The sequence below is a fragment of the Saccostrea cucullata genome, unplaced genomic scaffold (assembly GCF_032062105.1).
Source record: "Saccostrea cucullata isolate Sc308-1 unplaced genomic scaffold, CSIRO_AGI_Scuc_v1 ctg3225, whole genome shotgun sequence".
Taxonomy (NCBI): domain Eukaryota; kingdom Metazoa; phylum Mollusca; class Bivalvia; order Ostreida; family Ostreidae; genus Saccostrea; species Saccostrea cuccullata.
Genome location: NW_026925560.1, coordinates 53659 through 78714, shown reverse-complemented (window position 1 = coordinate 78714; position 25056 = coordinate 53659). Strand labels below are relative to the sequence as shown.

The 25056-nt window shown below is 34.1% G+C and overlaps 1 protein-coding gene across 1 annotated transcript; it reads left to right on the top strand.

Annotated features, from left to right (window-relative positions):
- Nucleotides 1-10976: 10976 nt before the first annotated feature.
- Nucleotides 10977-16240, top strand: LOC134269218 (uncharacterized). Its single transcript, XM_062751434.1, has 5 exons — nt 10977-12061; nt 12290-12390; nt 13053-13843; nt 14142-14475; nt 14610-16240. Exons 1-5 carry the CDS (start codon nt 11859-11861, stop codon nt 15395-15397), a joined length of 2217 nt encoding a protein of 738 aa, XP_062607418.1. The 5' UTR covers nt 10977-11858; the 3' UTR covers nt 15398-16240.
- Nucleotides 16241-25056: the final 8816 nt, after the last annotated feature.

The window sequence follows — 25056 nt, the reverse complement described above, 5'->3', positions numbered from 1 at the left end:
GACCCTAGTTGTAGTGTAGGATCTTAATGGAATATCAAAATTAAACAGGCAAAAATTTTTTTTTTTTTTTTTTTGGAATTAAGTTTGTTTAAATACCCCCAAGCCCGAAACCATTTTTTATAATATATTTAAACTGTTCAAAACTGAACTAAGTTTTGCTTTATCCAGCTAGTTTCTAATGCATTTTATTAACTATAGAAATGTTCTTCTTTCAATCGGTGTATCTATTTAAGAGTTTTAATTACTCTGAAATTAGGACCCGAAAGTCCCATACTCCCTTAATCATTGCACTAATCAACACATTTAATTAAGAGGAACATAGATCATTCATTGCAATTTATCATATCAACAAGCAATGAGATATACAAATGCAAAGGGCACATACAAATAATACCATGAAACAATTAATGATAAACCAGTATAGAATGCACAAGAAAAATTTCAGTTTCACCAGCTATAACCAATGTATTTAAAAATAGTTGCTTAATAACAAATAGATATCCTTTTACATTTCATTTAATAAAGTATAAGTAAAATCGCATTTCATCATATTTATACCTTTCCTATACTTTTAACTTCTAATATTAAGACATATCACAGTCTGCTGGCCAAGCTTTACTGTCCCATCCTCCAGCGTAGTGTATCTTACAACTAAAAAAGCATTCATCTTCCTCAACATCTTTATGTGCTTTTGGTGGATGATGACCTGCTTAAGTGTCTGATAGTTACTGTCATGCACTAGACACCATCCACGCTGTGCCGTAGGACTGCTCACCATTAGCACATCTTCTGGTTACCACTTCTTCCAAAACAAACATAGTCGTGGGTTTGGGACCCTACAAAACAAAACTAATTATTAATTCCAGCAAATAACCAGATTCCATCAAACTATAAAACTATTTATGTTCTATATACATATTAATCCCAGATACCTGTAAAAAAAAAAAGAAAAAAAAAAAACAGTATTCTCTTATATTTAGGTTTACAAACATCAGAATGAAAAACTCCAGTAAAAGGAAGAAATTAACAAGAGGCCCAAGGGCCTTGAATCGCTCTTCTGATAAATTGTACAACCTATCACTTGTATTTGAAGCCTCTAACCCTAGGTATCCTGAGACCAAAGTTGCACCACCTGACAAAGTTTGATGATTCTTAGCCAATAAGGACTACTTCTTGGACTACATTCTTGGAAAACCCCAAATGCATCAACTTACACAGTTTGATTATTCTAAGCCAATAATACCTAAGATACTTAAATATAGCCATAAAAAGTTGAAAGTAGGTCACTGTAACCTACTTTTTGGTCGACATTCTCCGAAAACCCAAGATGCATCAAATGACAAAGTTTGATGATTCTAAGCCAATAAGTACCAGAGAAACTTAAATATAGCCATAAAATGTTGAAAGTAGGTCACCATGACCTACATTTTTAGTCTTCATTTTTCAGAGTCCAAAGATGCATCTGCTGACTAAGTTTGATGATTCTAAGCTGATAAATACCTAAGATACTTAAATATAGCCATAAAATGTCGAAAGTAGGTCACTGTGACCTAATTTTTGGTTGTCACTCTCCGAAAACCCAAGATGCATCAACTGACAAAGTTTGATGATTCTAAGCCAATAAGTACGGGAGATACTTAAATATAGCCATAAAATGTCGAAAGTAGGTCACCGTGACCTAATTTTTGGTCGTCACTCTCCGAAAACCCAAGATGCATCAACTCACAAAGTTTGATGATTCTAAGCCAATAAATACCCAAGATACCTAAATATAGCCATAAAATGTCGAAATTAGGTCACCGTGACCTAATTTTTGGTCGTCACTCTCCAAAAACCCAAGATGCATCAACTGACAAAGTTTGATGATTCTAAGCCAATAAGTACTGCAGATATTTAAATATAGCCATAAAATGTCAAAAGTAGGTCACCATGACCTAATATTTGGTCGTCACTCTCCGAAAACCCAAGATGCATCAACTCACAAAGTTTTATGATTCTAAGCCAATAAATACCTAAGATACTTAAATATAGCCATAAAATGTCGAAAGTAGGTCACCGTGACCTACATTTTGGTCAACATTTTTCAGAGTCCCAAGATGCATCTCCTAACCAAGTTTGATGATTGTAGGTCTGAAGTTAATCAAAAAATGCCTTTTAAACAATTTGAAAACATATGCCTGCAAAATTCTAAAAGTAGGTCACAGTGACCTACTTTTTCTTAAATATGTTTTAAGGTCCCAAGATGCAGCAACTTACAAGATTTGATGATTCTAACCCTTTCAGTGCCTGAAATAATGGGATTTAATGTTTTAAAAAGGTTAAGTCATCAAGTTCAAAAAGTAGGTCACGTTGACCTACTTTTAGGTTGACATTGTTCAAGGACCCAAGATGCATCAACTGACTAAGTTTCATGATCATAGGCCTTAAAGTGTCCAAATTATGCCTTCAAATCAATTTGAAAACAAATGCCCGCAAAATTTAAAAAGTAGGTCACCGTGACCTACTTTTGAGTTAACATGATGTGAAGTCCTAAGATGCATCAACTTACAAGATTTGATGATCCTAGCCCGTATAGTAAGCAAAATATAAACATTTTTATTAATTGTAAATTTAGGTCAATTTCAAAGTGACCTTGAGGCCACGCCCTTTGCCCCAGGGTCATGCCTTGAACAATTTTCAATCTTCAACATATCCTGATCCTTGTATGTAAGTTTGGTGAAAATCTGCCTGGCGGTTCTGGAGAAGAAGATTTTTTAGCAACTAGTACTTTTGGTTTTGTTTTCCTGATTATCTCCCCTTGTTTTAGGGTCCCAACCCTTATTTTAGTATAAATGGTAGCCCTTGGGCCAAGGATACCCCGTGACAAATTTGGTACTGATAGGCAAAGGGGTTATTGAGTTATGGCCCATATTCTAAAAAGTTAACGCACACCGCACGACGCACACCGCACAAATGGCCATAGCATTAGCTCTTTGAGCCTTTGGCTCAGAAGAGCTAAAAATAGAAAAAAAAACTATTTTTCCTGGACACATTATCGACTTTCCTACATTAATTTTTAATTAATTAATAAAAAAGCGTGGGGCTGGTCAAATCCGTCCTTGGATAAAAAGTATAGTCAACCACACAAACTTGGTAGCAGCGTCAAGTGGAAACAATGGGCAAATGAAGGTTGACAAATGGAAATCTATTAGCAACCATCTTATCAATGTCTATAAACATGATTCTGAGGTCTTTCCACGGTGTGAACATGACCAGCTAAATGAACCTAGAGACTGGATGCAGGAAGGTCATTATCCAATTAAATCTATTTTCTTTTATTTTATAACTGTAACACATTCCAAATATTTCGCATTTTTTTCCATTCTAGGCTCTTGATGCCACGAGATGGTAAAAGATGTTGTGGAGAGTCCCTATCTCCTTAGAGATCTTCCAAAACTGTCACCTGTTGACCAGACATATGGACTTGAAGTTTTTCACACCAAAGAGTACGCACTTCTTTTACATGCCAATGCTTGCAAGGTTTGTAGTCTTTCTTTTTAGGTCACCTGAGTAAACTCAGGTGACCTATTGCTATCACTTTTCGTCCGTCGTCGTCTGTCGTCCGTCGTTCGTCGTGCGTTAACATTTGAACATTTTCAGCTTCTTCTCTGAAACCACTAAACCAATTTCAACCAAATTTGGCATATAGCATCTATGGGTGAAGGGGAACAAAAATTGTGAATTTCATGGTCCCTGCCCCCCTGGGGCCTGGGGGGTGGGGCAAAAACCACTAAAATTAGTGCAATCTTTAAAAATCTTCTTCTTTACCTCTGGACATCAAGCAGTCAAACTGTTTGCATGATTGTAATCAGCATTGAGTCCTCTACCAAAATTGTGAAATTCATGGCCCTGGGGTCAGGGGTTCTAGTGCTAGGGCGGGGCTAAATAAGTATATAGTGAAAATGCATTATTTCTTTGCAAATCTTCTTCTCTGCTACTGGGTAACAAATAAACCTACTAAGTACATAGTTATGATGAGCAAGAGTGCCTCTACCAAAATTGTGAATTTAATGGCCCCAGGGTCAGGGGTTCTGGTGTTAGGGTGGGGCTCTATAGATTATATCTAGTGAAAATACATGAATTCTTTGAAAATCTTCTCCTCTGCTCCTAGGTATTAAATAAATTAACTAAGAGCATAGTTATGATGAGCAAGAGTGCCTCTATCAAAATTGTGAATTTTATGGCCCCAGGGTCAGGGGTTCTGGTGAAAGGGGGGGGGGGCTCTATAGGTTATACAGTGAAAATACATGAATTCTATGAAAATCTTCTTCTCTGCTCCTGGGTATTAACGAGGCTGGGGGGTGGCAGCCATTTTCAGACTATTTCTATCTCCTTTAAAAGGAGAGCTCCATATAAAGATATAGAAAATGATCAAAATTTAAAACTAAAATTTATGATTTTTTTCTTTGTCAAATGAATGTTGACAGCTTAAGATACCATATCTAAAAAAATAAGTTAAATCTGGTGGTTACTTTGTGGTTAAATTGTTGACCCCCCAGCCTCCTTAAATAAACTAAGTAAGTACATGGTTATGATGAGCAAGAGCGCCTCTATCAAAATTGTGAATTTTATGGCCCCAGGGTCAGGAGTTCTGGTGTAAGGGGGAGGGGGGGGGTCTATAGATTATATAGTGAAAATACATGAATTCTTTGAAAATTTTCTTCCCTGCTCCTGGGTATTAAATAAATTAACTAAGTGCATAGTTATGATGACCAAGATTGCCTCTACCAAAATTGAATTTTATGGCCCCAGGGTCAGGGGTTCTGGTGTAAGGGGGAGGGGGGTCTATAGATTATATAGTGAAAATACATGAATTTTTTGAAAATCTTCTCCTCTGCTCCTAGGTATTAAATAAATTAACTAAGTGCATAGTTATGATGAGCAAGAGTGCCTCTACCAAAATTGTGAATTTTATGGCCCCAGGGTCAGGGGTTTTGGTGTTAAGGCAGGGCTCTATAGATTATATAGTGAAAATACATGAATTCTTTGAAAATCTTTTCTGCTCCAAGGAATGAAATAAACTAATAACATAGTTATGATGAGCAAGAAAACCTTTTTCGGAAATTGTGAATTTTATGGCCCTAGGGTCAGTGATAGGGCGGGGCTCTATTGATTATACAATGAAAAAACATTGAATCTTTGAAAGTTTTCTTCTCTGCTCCATTGTATTAAGCAGATGAACTACCTTAATATAATGATGAGCAAGGGTACTAATCTTCCAGAATTGTGAATATCAAGGCCCCAGGGTCAGGGGTACCATAAAGGAGGGGGGGGCTGTACTTATATAGTGAAACTGGATGAATTGTTTGAAATCTGCTCCTTGGTATTAATCGAATATTTTTGAAAAGCAAGGGTGCCTTTTCAAAAATTGTGCAATGTGTGGATCTAGGACTAAGGGTCAGGGGTTCATTTGTGATTGGGGCATTACTCTCATCATGCTGAATATTATTGATTACTTGAAATGCATTTTAGTTCCCCTACCCTGCGTATGGGTATTAAGTCAACAACTAAGCAACTGCAAAGTTTATTGTTATGATGATCAATGGTGCCTCTTTCAAAATTGTGAATGCCATAGCATCTGGATTAAAACATGAATCAAATTCAATCACTGGAAAGTTGAATAATGCTCAGGTGACCTATAAGGCCCATGGGCCTCTTGTTTAAAACATTCATAGTTCTATAGATTAAAGTAAAAAAGTCTTTAAAAATTTTATATTATTCATTTTCAACAGGTTGTGTATTGCTGCATTTCATTACAATGGAAACGGAACTAGAGGTCAGTAAATAACAAGAGAGGGTGAACTACAGTGGAGTGTATCCTACCCAAAGGCGAAGAAAGGACAGGAATGTGTAGTAACACCTCGCAGAGTGCCTGCAACCTTTGGTAAATAAGTTAAAAGAAGTGACTAACAAATGCTATAGCATAATTTCACATATATAAATATCTATTAAATCTATAATGAAATAATAAAACAATCACTAAGTCTTTCATGTATTTGCTTTCCTTATAAGATTTTCATTCTTATACTAGTATTCTCTTGATTCCACAGAATATGTCGGAAAATTGCTGGAAAAGATTTTTGTTAGAAGAAGACACTATCCTTCCTTAAAACTGACTCATGAGTATGAAGACTTTGACAAAAATGAACTGATTAACAGAAGAACATCTAGATACAACAGATAATTTTGGTGGGAATGTGAAAGTTTAAAATGTGTTGTGTTTCAAAATGGAAATGTGTTTTGTTTCATAAAAGATTGATAGGTGGACATCATATCATTATTTTCATTAACGTGGATATTTGAAACCAGCATACGACTCAGATGGATATGTCTGTCTGATGTTGGATACCACACAAGCAGGGATAATTTTTCGTCGTTTTTTCCCTAGGATATGCCAGATCCAACGAGTGAATCTTCTGTAGGTCAAGTATCTATATAATTTGTAATATAAAATTAACCATGAAGAAAATACTATATCATAATTTACTTGACATGTTTCAAGGAAAAAATCAAAAACTTTTATAAGAAAAGTTATGTGTTTACATTATCTTACTCATGTATTGGCTCATTGTCATCAAGGGGCCCATCGGTGTCTACAAACTCATACATGGAAACTTCCAGGACGTCAATATTGAGGCAATTTCCCTGAAACCCATCATGTTCTGTGATACACTTTAACTCCTTTAATTCTACTTTTTCCAAAATGGGTGCAATTTCATGGCAGCATAAACATTCTTCATTTGTTTCCATTACTTGGCACCTTTCACAGACACACCTTATAATGTAAATCAAATTATATATTTACTGTACATATATGAAATATATATATTAATAATGCTAATAATGGATAGGTGAATAAAAGTTTTCATATCTGAAATGTAAACTTGTAAAATATTTGTTTTATTTTCATACCATGCTAAATTCTCCCTGCAAGTTCCAATTACCCCTACTGCATTTTCCTCCTCCAAACCACCTCCCTCTGAATCTTCAGATTCACTTCTATTGCTGTCTTGAGTTTGATTTAATAAAGGCTCAAAATTACAGGGTATAATTTCTTCAGGAGCAAGGGAAAATCCATCTGACGAGTCTTCTTCCATTGTTTTGTTTAAGATTAAGCGGGAATTTGCAGGAAGCTCACCTCTGAAGTAAAAATGGCCCACGTGACTCTGATCTCATTAGTTGTCGGCATTGCTCGGAGAACTGCATCGGTTGGTATTTATAGATTACTGCATCAAGCTGTGCCTTGTTATCTGATGCTTGCTTAACAGATTCAGTGTGAGAATCTGACTTACGAATGCTAAGGACATTGAATGCAGACAAAATATTTTTTATGTCCTGTGTCCTTTAAATTGCAACAGGTGTTAAAACGCTTAGAAAAAAAATCAAAATTTTGAGATGAATCTTGCAACACCTAATTTGTGTAGCAGTGATTCTTAATTGGAAACCTAACTACCTAAAACTTTATAGCTAATAAAATTATTCCCTGATTAAGAACTTGTTTGACGCTTTTGGTACATTCAGACACAATTTTATTAAACATCTGTACAACGTTCCATTCGCCTTGGAGTAATACAGCATGATAGATTAGGTTAAGCTAAGAATTGGACCTTGATAAGAAAAATATAGAATATTTATCTGAATGTGGTTCGGTTATGGGGGTGATTCGTTGGATGCAACCTCACTGTATCAAATCTTTCATCATCTGTCTGAACATGCATATTTTGTATTCTTGATTTTATCTTGTCTGTGTCTATGTGACATTCCGTGTAAAGAGCTAAGTTCACGAAGTGCAAAAATCCGCCTAGTCACCAAAGTAAATAAAACTTTCTCACATAATACTAGAGGATTTATAGTTCATAAAACAATTTATTTTTTGATAACATCTTTTCTAGTTTTCCTTTTACAGTCATTTAAATATCGTATTGTTTTTTTTCCAAATGAGTATTGTAACGTCATGACGTTGACCTTACATTCAGGACAACTTTACCATGATATTACGAAGTTGATCTCTACAAAGTCTTAAATAATCAAAATTCATTACTCTTCTTTATTTTGAATTTTGTTTTAAAATTTCATTTGATTTTATTTGATGATTATATTAACATTAACACAACAATAGTTTGTGTCTTTTTGTCTACAGTTGTACCACAAGAATGTACTAACGGCGTTATATGTTGGATCTTTTCGGCGCTCATTTTCATTTCATAGGGATGCTTCTATAACTTCTCACTTTCTTCTTTTTTTTATAATATATATTGCCGATTCGAATAGAGAAAGGTCTTGTAACGAATTTGAGTAATAAATTAATAACTTTATGCAGAAATTCTTTACATGCATTCCTTTTTGCCCTACTCTTATGTGGCATCAGATTTTTAAAAAAGTGTATATTAGAGAAACGTCATCACCATGTTATAAAATGTGACTTTGTAAAAGAAAAGTAAAAGAGGAAAAAATGACACGGGAAATGCTTTTATTCTTCAATTATACTGTCATCACTATCGGATGTGTCTATCGTTTCTGGAAGGCTGGCTGCATCTTTCACGTAAGCGGACCAATTCTTTATACCAACATTGTCTGTATCCTGTGTGTACCTGGCATATCCAAGGTACCAGAGAATGGATGCAACGTGTGCACACACACCTGACCACTCGTGCACCAGTCTTGCAAAGACAATACCATGCTGTTACCTGAATATAAAATTGATCAATTTGTTGACATAATGATCAGTCTATAGTTTAACTGATTTAACAGGTCATTTTTACATTTGCAATACAAATAAATTATAAATACCTCAGCTTCATTGTAAGAGATCCACAAGACATGAGACTTGGATGATACATGGCGACTTTGCATTTTCACCTTTAGTAAGTCGGGGTCTTCTCTGTGGACAAGGATGTCCTGATTTCCCTCTAGGTGCTCCTGGATGTAGAACCTTGATAGTTTGAGTTGATAAGTCCCACATGTTATTTCACGAAGCTGTTCCTCTGAGAGCTTTGGAAAATCCTGAATAGATGACGCATTTGTCCACATCGTTGTTTTCCTGCTATTAAGATTTTCTCTCTCGACACGTTCTTTCAATGTGTTTACTTGACGGCTGAGGTGTAACATTTTTGCTGCCATCGCAACCTCATCCTCATTAGCTGAAATCAACGATAATTTGGTTTGAAAAATGATCACTGAATGACATTTTATAGGCCTTACTTACAGTGTATATTTTTTTGATAGACAAAAAATGTATAATAGAATACATGTAGTATTACATGACACGGTTTTTAATGTATACCTGATGATAGTGGAGGGAGGAACTTGTTTGAAATGGCGCAAATGATTCTGATATAATCTCCAATATGAGGCACTTGATTCGTTGGGAGAACCTTGTCTAAGTACTTCCACCTCTTTATACGGGCATTAGCCGATTCCACTACCCAGCGGACCTTTCAATCAAAAATCATAATTACATGTAATTATAAAGGTTACTTTATTTTGAATAAATGAATAGTTTTACGTTTTTATTATTTATACATTTCTGAATAATTTTATGATTATATACCGGGTATATATACCGGGAAGATTTCAATCACATGAAATTGACAACAAATACTGAATTAAAAATATATAATCTTACATGTAGATAACAGAAACCAAGTAAGCATTATTAATGACATTATAATAATATATTTGAAGAATTTGAAATTATCTCAATCATTTTGCAAGTGTTGCAAAGTACATAAGGAGTTTGAATCTAACGTTTCATTATTCAAACTGTTCAATCAGCTTTTTTAGGATTTTTAATTATTTTGCGTAACTTGAATTGGACAAATGGATAACGCATATTCAGTAATTTATTGGCAATATTTATTTTTAGCGTAAGATTTTAGTTTGCTATTTTTAAATGTTTACAATTTTTTTGCAAAGATAGATATAACGGTAATATAGGCATTGAAAATTAGGGGTTACTTTTTTAAATTGTTTAGCTCCCCCCCCCCCACTTTCAATTACCCACCCCCTTTCAATTTGCTTCCGACGCCTATGTGCCTATTTCCCTGACCCTTTCAGCTTTGCTGATATAGTTTATACCCAGTAATTGAACAAAAATGGCCAATGAACCTTTTTATACCTTAGTAATCAAACGGCTAGCATTAGCTTCCTCTGTAGACCTGGTTTAGTTTTTTTGATTTTTTCTTAAATAGACCCTAATACCATAACTGTGGTACTGCTCTTTTGCAGGGCAAAATGATTTTTGCAGGGCAAAATGATATACATGTAGTTTGGTGAAATATAACGTAAAAGTAATTGTTAAATATATGTGACGCGCCAAGCAAAAACCTCCCTTATGTCTATTATGACGTAACGTCAAAAGACGGGTCTAAAGTCAACAAGGTAAATGCGACGTCAAAACGTCTCCTTAACGTAGGTCGCGGGGTTGCTGACGTCATTAAAACTGGGTACGCAATTTATATGATTTGGGCGACTTTCTTGTGCACATCTGATTATGACGTCACATTTTAGGAAGCAAAAGTTTTAAATAATGATTTTCAGTATGCAAAATAAATTAAAATGTAAGAAATATATTTCATAATGAAAAAAATATTTTTTTTTTAAATCCAGTTATCATTGAATCAATACAACCGTAGTTAATTGAAAAAAATATATTTATATACATTTATACCGAAAGTATTGTTGATAACTCATGACAACAAGGGCTAGTGTTTTGCAATAAAAAATTCATATTTTGGTTTATAAACATCAGTCTATATCAATGTTTGCTTGTAAGCCCTTGGATCCTCACTGTTCTGCCTCCAGGGAGAGAGAAAGAGAGATAAAGAGAGAGATAGACGTTTGAATTTATAAATTTACAAATATATATGTTATATACGAGCGACATATATAATTTTTTTCTCCAGTTATTCTTATTATCGGTCACAGGGTCGATCTATTAGTGGTTGTGTTAGAATGTGCACATGATGAATTGAGGCGTTATATTTTCATTGTCTCGATGAAATAATTTTTTTTTATTGAACACAAATATAGAATTCATAAATAAAATTTAACAACTACACACATGTTCATCATGACAATAAATGAGAGGTAAACATTACTGAGTATTTCTTTTTAACAAAATGAAAATTGGAACAAAATATATTTAAAGATTTGGCGCAAATTTTATAAGCCTACGTCATTTTTTAAATATGTAAACGTCATAAATGAAAAAACGGCTCGGTGCCATGAAGCACAAGGGAAAATTTATTTCTGTGCGAAAACAAAATCGCTTGGAAAATTTAAAACGAAAGGAAAACACTTCCGTAAATGATGGAAAGAAAGAGCAAAAAGGCACAGATGAACAAAAAGACAAAAATGATTCCTGGGCCGAGGGGAGAAGAATAGTAGAGCTAAGCGTATTGGCTCAAGGTTTGAAGGAGTGCGTTTTCTGCAAAGAAAACTTAAGATTAGATGCTTGTGTTGACGAGACAAAGTATGGATTGGCGTCTATTCTGTACGTAAAATGTGTAAAATGCAACAACTTGAATTCAGTGCCTACCGGTAAGAGACACACAACGAATGTGGATGGGAAAGGACCCCCTAGATGCTTTGACGTTAATACAAAGCTTGCTGCAGGTAACCACCCCCCTAACAATATGACTTTAATGCGTAGTAATAGTGCTGTTTACAACAGATTTAAAACTTACTTTTAATACGTATTTACAAGACTAAAAAAATAATAAATAAATAAAAAAGAGTTTTTAAAAAATTGTCAACCATTTAATATTGATACTGGTAAAAAAGAAAAATATTAGTTTTTGGACAGGTGTTAATGGGGGATGATTATTTTTGATATTATAGCAATGCTGCATGCTGGTATTGGTGAACAGCAGGTTAACAATATCCTCGCAGAGCTTAACCTTCCTTCTATTCACCACAAAACTCTAAAAGAACGGGAAAGAGAAATAGGGTGTGTTATGGAGGATATCGCAGAGAATTCTTGTAATGCTGCAATTCAGGCTGAAATCATTTGCTCTAATAGGTAAATTTACTTGACACATTCAAAATACTTTAACATACCCCCCTCCCCGAAAAAATTGCCTAAAATCAAAAAATCATTAAATACTACTGGGGAAATTCTTTTATAATATTAACCATGTTAACTATATATGTAAAAAGGGGTTAAATTTCTAAAATTTATTCTCCATGATATACATGTAATCATGTCATGCATTTTCAAAAGTTAATCAAAAAAAAAATTCTTCATCAGCGGAGGCGCTCCAGATCTAAGTTGCAGCGAGGGTGCAGAGGTTTCATGCGACGGTGGCTGGCAGAAAAGAGGAACAGGACGCAATTATAATAGTTTATCTGGTAAATATGAAATTAAAGTCAATACTTGATATTCAAAAAGCGGTGTTTAAATAGCAATACACCCACCCCCCTCCCACTTGCTTTCTAAATACATGTACTTGTATGAATTTTCTTGTCACAGACCATAGAGAGTACCTTTCAATATTTCAATTTCAACATAATAAACATCGGTTTATAGTGATGGGGGTGTCCGTCCTTCGTCTGTCCGTTATGCTTTAGGGTACCCATCTCTTTATGTTAATGCAAAGAGAGATAACTCTAAAAATGGTAAAACTTGTATTTTTCACTGACTATAGAAATAAAAGGAAAAGATTTTAACCCCCCCCCCCCCCCCCCCCCCCGTGACACAAAGATTACTTTTTACAGTTTATATGCACTATTATTTAACAAATTCCTACCAAAGCTTTTTTTGTGTCACGGGGTAGTGGGTGCATATGTTTATTGTTAAAAAACGACAAAAAACTTAAATAATGCTTAATTTTTTACCAATTTCAAAGTGAAACATTATATTTTATTAATATATTTATGTTTTATTTATTTGCCTAGAATATAAGAAAAGATAAAACGAACATTTAATCACATCATTTAAACTGTTTTTATATATACCTTTTCAATAAACTCACACGAACATATTTAAATGCTTGATATAACTTTTTTTGAAGGACATGTAACGGTTGTTGGGAAGAGTACAAAAAAGTGCCTTTCTTATGGTGTGGCGTGCAAGTCTTGTAGAAAATGCCAGTATCGAAAGAGAGGAAGAGGCTTATGTAAATCTCACAGCTGTAGAAAAAACTGGAGCGGTTCAGCTAAAGGCATGGAACCTTTCCTAACCGTGAAGTGCATCAAGTCTTTGAAAGAAAAAGGCCTGGATGTACGAAAACTTATCATGGGTGACGACAGCACTACATTTTTGAGAACTAAAAAGGCAGTACCAAACATTACAAAAAGTAGCGATAAAAACCACGTAGTCCGGAATTTGTCCAACGCATTATATAAGGTCAAAGAAACCCATGGAGGTCTTTCTGTGAAAACCATAAAATACTTCAAGAAATGTTTTGCGTATACAATTCAACAAAACAAAAATGACGTAGAGGGGATCCGAAAAAGCCTGTATGCAACAGTTCCGCATGCATTCGGAGATCACAGTCAATGTAACTCCAGTTGGTGTGGATTCCTTAAAGATCCAAGCACTTACAAACATAAATCGCTGCCCTCCGGAAAAGATCTTGTTGGAGAAAAACTAAGAGAAGCCCTACAGGATGTTTTTCAGAAGCATGCTGAAAAAGCAGAAAAATACACAGATCTTGGATCTTCAAACGCAAACGAAAATTTAAATCAGATGATAGCAAAGAAGGCCCCTAAAGCTCAGCACTACTCAGGATCAGAAAGCCTTTCTTACAGAGTTGCCGCTGCTGTTGCCCAAAAAAACGAAGGTCACAAGTACATTTTGCAGGTAAAGCTGTTTTAATGTTTTAATAAAATGTATTGCAATGGGCGGATTATTTCCCGTTTCATAAATGAAGAGGGTGGCTGACCCTTTTGTAACGATCAAATTAATCAAAGAGTAAAAACACTTATGTATAATAGTATGTAAGTTATTCATGACAGAATTTTGAGTGTAAAAATTTAACATTCATTTTTTTTTTAAATCAAAAAGAAATAATCCATATTACAGCAGACATGAAATCTCAAATATAAATGAATATCTTAAGCTGGGGGAAGATTTTGCATTATTTCTTTTTCTTCAAAAGGTTAATTCCGCATGCAACTTGTCTCCTGGGAAGCAAACCGAAAAAAGACAAAACCTTCTGGATGAAAAAAGGTCCACAAAGCACCATTTCCAAGGTACCTACAAAGCAAAGATAGAACGTCTTAGACTTCGGGAACAGAGGCAAACATCGGAGACAACAATGGAACTCTGCGAAGGCACTACATACGCCACAGATATTGAGTTGTCAGCGACAAATGACGAGTTAGAGGATCTTATCACGGAAATTCCCATGTCTGAAAGAAAACCAAAAATTTCACCTCTATCTTCTGAAACATCTAATATCATTGTTGCTGATCTGGAAACCACTGGTTTAGGTAATTAATATATATAAATAATTAAAACTATCAGGGCAGGCAACATTTTTGTTTGCATGATTAACGTTAACTTTTTTTTACCAGCTTTAATTACTATAAATTTGGTAAAAAGTAGTGGTTTTTTTTACTTTCAGCGACAGATAGTTCCATCATCCAAATAGCTGCTAGTAGCTATTGTACGGACGACACCTTCTCCAGTTTTATACGTCCTCAAAATGGTTATATCCCTAAAACGGTTTCAAAACTGACAGGCATCGAAGTGCATGGTTTGACCATGTTCTCCGACATGGTACCGGTCCGATCCATGGGAGAAAAGGAGGCACTGTTAAAGTTTGTGGAGTGGATGAAAAAGTATGACCCCGTTCTCATCGTGGCTCACAATGCATGTTTTGATTCTCGGATCTTGATATCTGCATTCAACAGGCACGGAATCACCGATCATCTTAAAAGTATTGTCGGTTTTTCAGACTCCATTAAAATTTTCAAAAAGGCATTCCCCAGTCAATCATCTTACAAGTTGCAGCATTTGGTTCAACAATTTGGTGCAGACCTGCCACCAGTCCAGGCCCACAATGCTGTTAACGATGTTCTGGTACTCCGCCACATGTTGCTGAAAATATCCAGCGCCTCAGATTCTCTCCGACAATCTGCATTTTCTGTCGAATATGTCACACTTCAGATCAAAAAGGTGCAAAACAAACAAAAACATTTAGACGGCTATGACCAGTTGATAAGCCAAAATGTTTTGACGAAGACCCAGTGTTCAAGCTTAGCATCGCATGGACTGTCCGTGAAACACGTGCAACTTACATTTAATAGAGCAGGGGTAGATGGGCTTAAGGACGTACTGAAAGGGAAAATTAAAAAAATAAGTATTGCTGCTGAAAAACTAGCTCGGCACTTTTCACAAGCAACATCCTAATTTAGAGTGAGTTCATATCGATGTAATGTACTGGTAGATCGAGGATATGAATCCTATTAATGGGATTAGCATGACGTTTTTCATTTTTGGATTTGGAATTTGATAAAAATGATAAAACGATAATTCAAGGTGTATGATGGTTACATGTATTTTTATGACATTATCAAACAAAACTTCTTTCGTATTCAGATAATAGAAAATATCTTCAAGCTATTATCAAATTGTCCACGTATTTATGTCAACTTGTAAAGTGCTTAAATGTTAACCCCCCACTTTAATCCCTATCAAATATATTTTATATCTTTATACACTTTATTAAAATATATTAATACATAAGATTCTTTCTTTATTCACTTGATTTTATTTCTTGTTTCCATTTGACGCAGTGTAAATCAGAAAATATACGCGACGTCAAGCATGACGTCGTGGGCGCTAGTATAGCGTTTTTCATTAAAAATTGTCTTTTTTCGCCATTCAAAAGTTAATATGTACATTTAATTTGTGAGAAAACGAGCCCGAATACATATGACTTTTTTTATATGTATTTAATTCAAATAATCTCGATGTGATTTGGGCAAAAAATCAATAATTTCGTCTGCACCATTTAAGAGATATTAATATTTTTTAATAAAAAGTATTATCAGAAAAAGGGTTTAAAAAATACGTTTTCTCTATATAATTCAATAGAATAACGCTGAAAAGCTTGCGTCAACAATGGCATGTTCGGGAGTGAATTGCATGAAAACGATGCAGACAATTTTTATCAAATTTTCAGAAACTATAAAATGAAACTAGGGGATTCGTGTAACAAATTTTCAGGGTATGTTTTCGAGCGATTTTAAAAGGTCAGTAACCCCGCGACCTACGTTAAGAGAAACTCTCCGCAATAAAACAGGAGGATGTTGTTTTATTTATACACCATGACAGATTCTTGGGTGTAATTTGATGTAGTTTATTTGTAAAAAAAAATTATTCTCCATCAAGTATCTGTGTTATATCTCCTTTTCACAATTCAGTGTGTATTTTTAAAAGATTTCCAGTGGTGGATGAAAAAATCCCGTAAGTCCGTTTTTAAAATGAAGTTAGTTTTCCTTCTCCCTATTTGGGTTAAAAAACAACATCATTTTGTAGGTAGGTCGAATTTTTATTTTGTCGGAAATTTTCAGTGTTATAAAAGATTGAAGGCATATAAGTTGTTGATAGGATGAGAAAATCCCGGAATAAATAATTTGGAAGTTTTTATTTTTTTAGTTAAATATCCAATGTTAACGGTTTTAAATAGGTTGGGACAGTTAACGCTGCCGTTTATATAAATAAAACGTGAACAGTTATTGATAAATAGTTAAGTTTAGTTTAAAAAAAAAATAAAAACAAAGTATTCTCTATAGATACGACATGTTGTATTTGATTTTGACACTTCTTCCGGAATTAGTTTTAGCTGTGGATTTAAAATGAATATTTTGAAAAAAGACCTTTTGAGCTTTTCATTTTTTTTCTTTTGTTGAACACCTTCTCATGTTGTACAAAAAATATAGAAAAAAATCCCCCCTTTCTTCTGTGTCGCGTATCTGCTTTATTTTCTTTGAATACTTCGTGCTAATTTCTTCTTGAATTTACGGATGCTCGCATACATTGTAACAGTAAGTTACAGTCCCACTATCTACAATACTTCATGATTGAGAATTAAACAGATTGAACATTTGAACATATGTTTATCGACCTTTTCATAAAATTGTTTGATGAGGTTATACACAATAAACCGAAAGTTAAAATGGCAAACATGATACATCGCTAAAATGTTATAATTAATACAAATTCATACTATCTGTTTGAACAGCTTTAAAACATTCCAACCTAATATTATTTTGTGCATGGTTTATCTACATGTACAAACAAAGATTACAGTCCCTGAAACGTTCTACTTTCCCACTTGAACGGTGAGCGAACGCTGAACGAACGGTGAACAACGCAGAGCGAACGGTGAACGAACGGTGTGTGAACGCTGAACGCAACTTGGTGAACGATGTGTGAACGGAGAACGGTGAGTGAACGCAGAACGCGAACGGAGCGCAAACGGTGAACGGTGAACGAACGGTGAACGCAAGATGAGCAATTTATTCGGAATGCCTCAGTTTTTTTCCTTGCATTTAGATTATTCTGTTATATTCTAATGTTAGATGCTAAAATATAAATAAACAATAAATTAATAAGTGAATAAATAATTAAAACATTTTTTCTGCACATATGTATGATGTTTTAAATCAATATTTTAATAACACGATTTTTATTGCCGTAAAACATGTGTGTTTGTTACCGAACAAATGTCGTATGAAAGATAAAATTAATTTACTAATAAAATAAATCTGCTTATTCTTTTGACTATTAAAATAATAAATGTTGACTTCAGAAGAGAAAACTACTATACTTACAGAATGAATTATTAGATTAAAACTAAATAATATACATTTCGATGTCACGGCAATTCCGTGTAAAATACCGATTTTTTTTTTATTAATTAATAAAGGTCTGTTGACATATTGCACCATTCACTCGTATTAAAAAATATTTATGCAATAATATTATATATTTATTAGTTATTTTTATTTTGTCTGGTTATTTTTTAAGCTAAGTTTTACATGTAAATGTATATCTGAAGACATTTCCCGACCATGATTATACTCGGACAAGATAATGGATAGAAGCATTCAAATTATTTGTAATACATTAGAATTTCAAAACTAAATAAATAATAAATATGTTGTCATAGTTTTTATTTAACATGACAAATGTAAAAGCGATAGAAACTTGAGAGAGAGAGAGAGAGAGAGATTTGTTGCATCGAATAAAAATTCATATATTATTTTTTTTCTAACATTCCAGGCAGTCAAAATAATCATTTTTTTATTAACAAATCCATTTGACAGTAAGCATCGTTTTTTTTCCCTTCAAGTTCAAATGATTCACTCCATGTGCACGTGCTTGTCCTGTCAATCAAAATAATTCGACACAATGGAGGTGTTTAAATCTCGCTTCACCGAACATGCCGAAGTCAAAGAGTCACTTCGTATTCGCGAGAAGTTTTAACATTTTGTTTACATCATTTTTAAAATTGATTTTCGCTTTTCTACGGAAAAAAATGAATAAATAATTGCAATACATGTATATACCTGGAAGGATTAAGTTTGAAATTGAATTTAAAACATAATCCCTGCCAAATCAAAATACCAATGTCGGAACATGTATGTATATAATGACTGTTTTGATGTTTGTATAAAGAATATTTTTTTCTGTGTTACATGTACAATACACATTGAATATTAATTAATATATACTGAAAATACAAACTAAGAATTTGATTTCGGGAGAAAGGGTGCCGGGGGGGGGGGGGGCTGTGTTAATCATACTGAATGGCAAACGTATATTTAGTTACTTGAAGGAAGGTTTTTTTCCTTTGTAATGATACACTCTATATACGTGATGTAGAACCAAAAATTCTATTGTATTAAATTTTAAACAGTTTGTCTTTTCTAAAATTTAAAATCACACTAACATTAATTCGCTCTACAAATATTTAATTAACTGAATATCTGTAGTACTATTCATAATTCTCAGACATATAAATAGTTCTAGCATGTTTTTGTTTATTTTTTCTTTAAAAACTTGTTAGACATATTTTTTGTGTACTCTTGTCTTGTAAAAGACTTGGATTAATTATTATTCATCTATTAACGATTTTTGTCGTCTTTTAATTATAACGAAATGCCGCGCTTTAAGTATTTGTTTAGGGACATTGCCCTTATTTAGATTTAATATTTTAGCATCGTTCTACTTACATGTATTTTCTTAATGTATTTTTTCCAGGGAAAAATGGATAAAGTAACAGCTAAGTTATAATAATAGAAATATATATATCGTAGATACTTTTTACATTGAAATAATTATTCTTCAAACACGATATCTTAGTCATTTAATTAAAAAAACGTGTAAATCCTTACCATCAAAAAGATAAGTCCTTTCACTTCCGAATGATAATAAAGACTGAACGATAAGTGAACGGTGAACGCAAGGTGAACGCAAACTAAACGGAACGAAGAGCGAACGGTGAACGTTTTGTGAACGGTGAACGCGAGCGCACGGTAAACGGTGAACGCAAAACTGTGAACGGAGAGCGAACGGTGAACGCACGCTGAACGAACGGTGAACGCACGCTGAACGAATGGTGAGCGAACGGAAAAATGGGAAAGTAGAACGTTTCAGGGACTGTATGGATTACTGAAAACAACATGATTTCGGTCATGTATAAAATCGGCTGTGTACATGTAATAACGTCTCTGGTGCTCATCACATTCAGCCGTTTTAAAACAACAATGCAGTATGAGAGTATTAATTAAACGTTTAAGAGGTTAAAGACTTTCTTTTTAATGATTTTATTTTAACCTTTAGTATTAAGGATTATTAAACCTGCAGTAATTATTTCCCCTACAAAGACTTAACTACAAACATTAACATCTACCTTGGAAAATAATAATCTTGTTTCCCTCTGTTGAATCGCAATTAAATGAATATGTATATGCTTTTCAAATTATTAAAATTTGCTACCAATTACACGTAATTTATTAAATGTAAACATGTAACAAACTTTTACAATGTTTAGAAATTTTTCCTGCAAAAGTTGCATTGAACATGTACATGTATTGGCAGTTAAATGTAAAATTAGTATGGTACAAATCTGCTCAAAACGTTGGCGTCGGAAGGAAATTGAAAGTGGGGGGAGGGGGGTAGGTATAAGGAATTTTTAAACCTTCAAAAAGACCTTAAAACACGAATAAAAGGAAATGTGCATTGGTTAAACACGAAAATCCAATTACGTTGGGGGGGGGGGTAGGTTCGAACTCCAAACCTTTTTTTCCAAATACTCAACTTTCCCAATTTTAAGCCTATATTGCAACATGTCTATAGAAAGTGGGATGGGGGTGGGGGCTAAGCCTACGTAGCAATGTCAAATGCCTATATTAAGTATATCTTTAGGGAAAAAAGGGGGCTAATCCGCTCCTAACCCCCTCCCCCCAGGGTTCCGACGCTTATGCAAAATATAATAATCCGTGGTTATATGCCTATAATTGTTCAAGATATATGGAAGTAGGAGGATATAAATACATGTATCTGAATCTATTATACTTAAGTCAATGATCAAATCGCCTTATATTCTATGATAAAGGATTTATCGAACATAGAAAAAGGGTCGCCTGCGTGACGAAATGGTGAGAGCGTCTGCTCTAGAGTCGCGAAGTAAGAAGTCAATCCTTACGTCGCGGGTTCGAATCCCACTGCGGGACGTGGAGACCAGTCCTTCGGATGAGACCGTATAAACCGAGGCCCCGTGTCGCAGTAGGTGTTGGCACGAAAAAGATTCCTCGCTGCTCAAAGGCCCTAAGTGCCGAGCATAGGACAAAATTTGTAGCCCTCCACTGACAAGTGGTGGCGTTTCCATATGAGTGAAATATTCTCGAGAGGGACAATAAACAACAATCAATCAAACAATCGAACATAAAAGAATACATGTTGGTCGGCTTGAATATTGCGTGCTTGATCGGCTTGAATATTGCGTGCTTTATCAACTTACCCATTCATATATGTACATCTTCTCTTGTATAAAAAATGTATAAATTACAACAATTAATTATTTTTTTAAAAATAACAAAAGTTACAGCTTAAGATTGTACATGTGTGCCTTGTTCTTGTTTAATTAACTCAGGTAATCAGTTAAGCGTGAATGTCCATAGCTGAGACATGACCCCCCCCCCCCTTCCTGTTTACGATGATCGAAGAATATTACATGCAAAAATGTTTTACCCGTTCTCTTACTTTCTTTTGCTATTTTTAACATGCATGTTTTAACCAATACTAAAATGTAACTAGCATTTAAGATGACTTAAATAAATTATAATTTGTGCGTGTACTTTCTCAGGAAGGTAACAGTAAAGCTTAGTATAAGCCTTATATTCTATTCCTAGAAATGAAGTTGTGGATTTACGTGTCACGTGTGGGATTCATATAAAATTTATATTCTGGTATTGCGGTTTGTTATTCGGCTAATGATCGGTTCAAAATTAATTCATGATTACCTTCATACATATAAATTGCAGATTTTAAAATACATATATTTTATTGGCTGGGGATGGATGTTACATTATGATTAATGTTGTCGTTATGAAATCAGTCTTTCATTCACAAAAAGAACTTGAAATTTTTCAAACTTGTTACCAATGCGTTTGTATAATTCAATAAATGCATGTTTAAATCAAATCAATGAAGATTAGGTGCATCAAATTCTAAAGTGTTCAATTATTATTTCTTGGTAATTTTTAACATTTGATTCATTTTTCCTGGCCTTCCCTTTCCTTTTCTATATTTATGTTTAAATTATTGAAAATAAATATATAAAGAAGAAAAGGATTAAACTCTACTTAAGAGACAAAAATAATCTTTTCTTGGGTGCAGAATATCTTTTCAATAAGCCAAGAACTCTTCAGTTTTAGAACATTCGAAACTAAAACATGTAAATATTTAACTTTTGTTAAAAGAAATGTTATTTTTTCTTTGGATAGAAAAAAATTGTCGCACTCTCTAAAAAATTTCAGGTACTATAACAATACTTTCTATCTATTCGTATATTGTATAGACTTTTATTGACCCTGGGGGGGGGGAGTAAGGACTGTCTCGAACTTCTTTTTAAAAGATAAATACTTTGATAGTGTGACAGAGAAAATTATGTGCCTTTGCTTAATTGGGATTGAACCCGAGGCCTCTGTGCTTTACCGAATAAGGTTAAGGGTTATCCCACTAGCCTAAGCTAGTAGCAAGCCGTACGTGTGTCGTTTGTTCTACCACAATAGGATTTTTTTTATCCAAATGTTGCTATTTTTCTTTTACTATTGCAGTAATGTAGATTTCTGCCATTTTACTGCATTAAAAAGCCACGAATTGGAAGAAATAACAGAAGAAAAGAATATATTTTTTTTATTTTGTCTTGAGTTTTGTCCCTTGACGATCATTTCGGTCCACCCCTCACCCCCTCCCGTCATTCGTTTTTTGTCAAAGATATACTTTAGATCGTTTATTTTCCATTATTACGATTAAATAATCCTAAATTGTTGATTCTTTTAAGGAAATCAAACCAAAGATTTAATAATGATAATTATCAAATTATTATGAAGCTTTACGTCATTTTACGATTTTACGCTAAAAATTCATGCAGTTACGCACGCGTACACTGTACGTCAAAGTAAATATTCCGTCTTTGTCATGCGATTTTTTATACATTTATGTACAGAAATATATGTCATGTTATACATCAAACGAAAGAGAAAGGAAAACTCTACAAGAATCAATAAAAAACTGAAAAAGTCAAAATTCTTCGATAAGGGAGGTTTTTGCTTGGCGCATCACATATGTCAGTAATTATCTCTCAAGAAAATTTTCGCCAAACATTATTATTTTGCCATGCAAAGGAGTTGCACCACAGTTACCGTGAAGGGGCTAATTTGATGCTGAGTAAATCTTAAGTAAAAGAACAGAAGCCGTTTCACAAAAAAATCTTATGACTAAGAAAAAAATCTAATATCACTGTGATTTTTGGTTAAAATAAATGTTTTCTTTTTTTTCCAAATATTTTTACTAAGTAACTTAGTGTAATAGAAATAAAAAGATAATTTTACGTCCTAGGCTACTACAGGTTTGGTACTTCTTTAGGAATGGGAAAGTTTTTATCTTAAATTAGTCTTAATTTTTTTTTTTTTGAAAAGGGTTACCGATAATTTTATTCTTGAGTAATTTTTGCTGTAGGTTGTATTAAAGTCTAGTTTTATGGGACATTTTTATTCAGATGATTAAATTTATAAAAATCAATACAAATTCTTTACTTATGAGCAATCTTATAGTGCTATGAGTCACAATTCTATCTTAAACATAAACTAAAGAAATAAAATGTCAATTTTAGAGTTTCAAAGGGCATTATTATAATTTATGTGATACTTTGTAGACAAAACGTCCATCGCCACCTATTCCAGAGAGAGTTACCTACAGTTCCCTGTCAGATCTTCAGAAGTCACTAAAGAATTAAGACCTCCATGGCTGGAGTATCCTGAAAACTGACAGTGACGTCCTTGTTCTTGGACTCTATGATCACTCCTCTGGATGCCTTCAAAAGACAGTTACAGTGGACATTTATTTAAATGTCAATGTCCGCTTTGGGGGTAAAAAATGTGTTAATAAACCTATTCATTTATTTTTTATTAAAACATACTAGAAATGCAAAATGAACTTAATTATTGTAATGTAAAGTGATAAAGAAAAGTAACTGGGATTGATTTTCATCACATGCATATGGCCTGCACATATGAAAATGAATCATACATTGCAATTTCTTTCATGCAGAGGTACTTGTTAGGATGAAGGAGAAAAATCTAAGCAAGGTCCTCATCAGCAACTTCCTCCAAGAAGTGTCTCAAGTAAGGAAGTGCTCGGAATTACCTGATGGCCAGAATTACAGTGGAAAAGTTTATCAATTTGTTTCCACTGTAATACAAGAGGCCCACGGGCCTTATAGGTCACCTGAGCATTATGCAACAACTTTCCAGTTACAGTGTATTGAATTTGATTCAATAACATTTTTTAAGCCAGATGCTATATGGCATTCACAATTTTGAAAGAGCACCAGTGATCATCATAACAATAAACTTATCAGTCGCTTAGCTTGGTTACTGAATACCCATATGCAGGGTAGGGGAACAAAATTGCTCTCCAACTAATCAGTAATGTTCATCAATAATCAGTAGTGCCCCTAACACTCTGACATAAACCCCTGACCCTAGGTTGCACAAATTTTTAAAAGGCACCCTTAAAATTGCCTATCAAAAAGTAAATAAATGTTTTATAAATACAAGGGACCAGATTTCAAACAATTAATTCATTTCCAGTATATAAGTAGAGCCCCCCCCCTCCATCCATGACCCTGGGGCCTTGAAATTCACATTTCTGCACGATTAGGGCCCTTGCTCATCATAACTATATAAGTAGTTCATCTGCTTCATACCCAGAGACAGAGAAGAAAATTTTCAAAGATTTAATGTATTTTCCCTATATAATTAATAGAGCCCCACCCTAACACCAGAACCCCTGACCCTGGGGCCATAAAATTAACAATTTTTGTAGAGGCACTCTTGCTCATCATAACTATGCACTTAGTTGGTTTATTTAATACCTAGGAGCAGAGAGGAAGATTTTCAAAGAATTCATTTAATTTCACTATATAATCAATAGAGCCCCCCCTAACACCAGAACCCTTGACCCTGGGGCCATAAAATTCACAATTTGGTAGAGGCACTCTTTCTAATCATAACTATTTACTTACTTGGTTTATTTAATACCCAGATGCAGAGAAGAAGATTTTCAAAAAAATCATGTATTTTTACTTTATAATCAATAGAGCCCCATCCTAACACCAGAACCTCTGACCCTGGGGCCATAAAATTCACAATTTTTGTAGAGGCACTCTTGCTCATCATAACTATGCACTTAGTTAGTTTATTTAATACCTAGGAGCAGAGAAGAAGATTTTCAAAGAATTTATGTAATTTAACTATATTCAATTAGAGCCC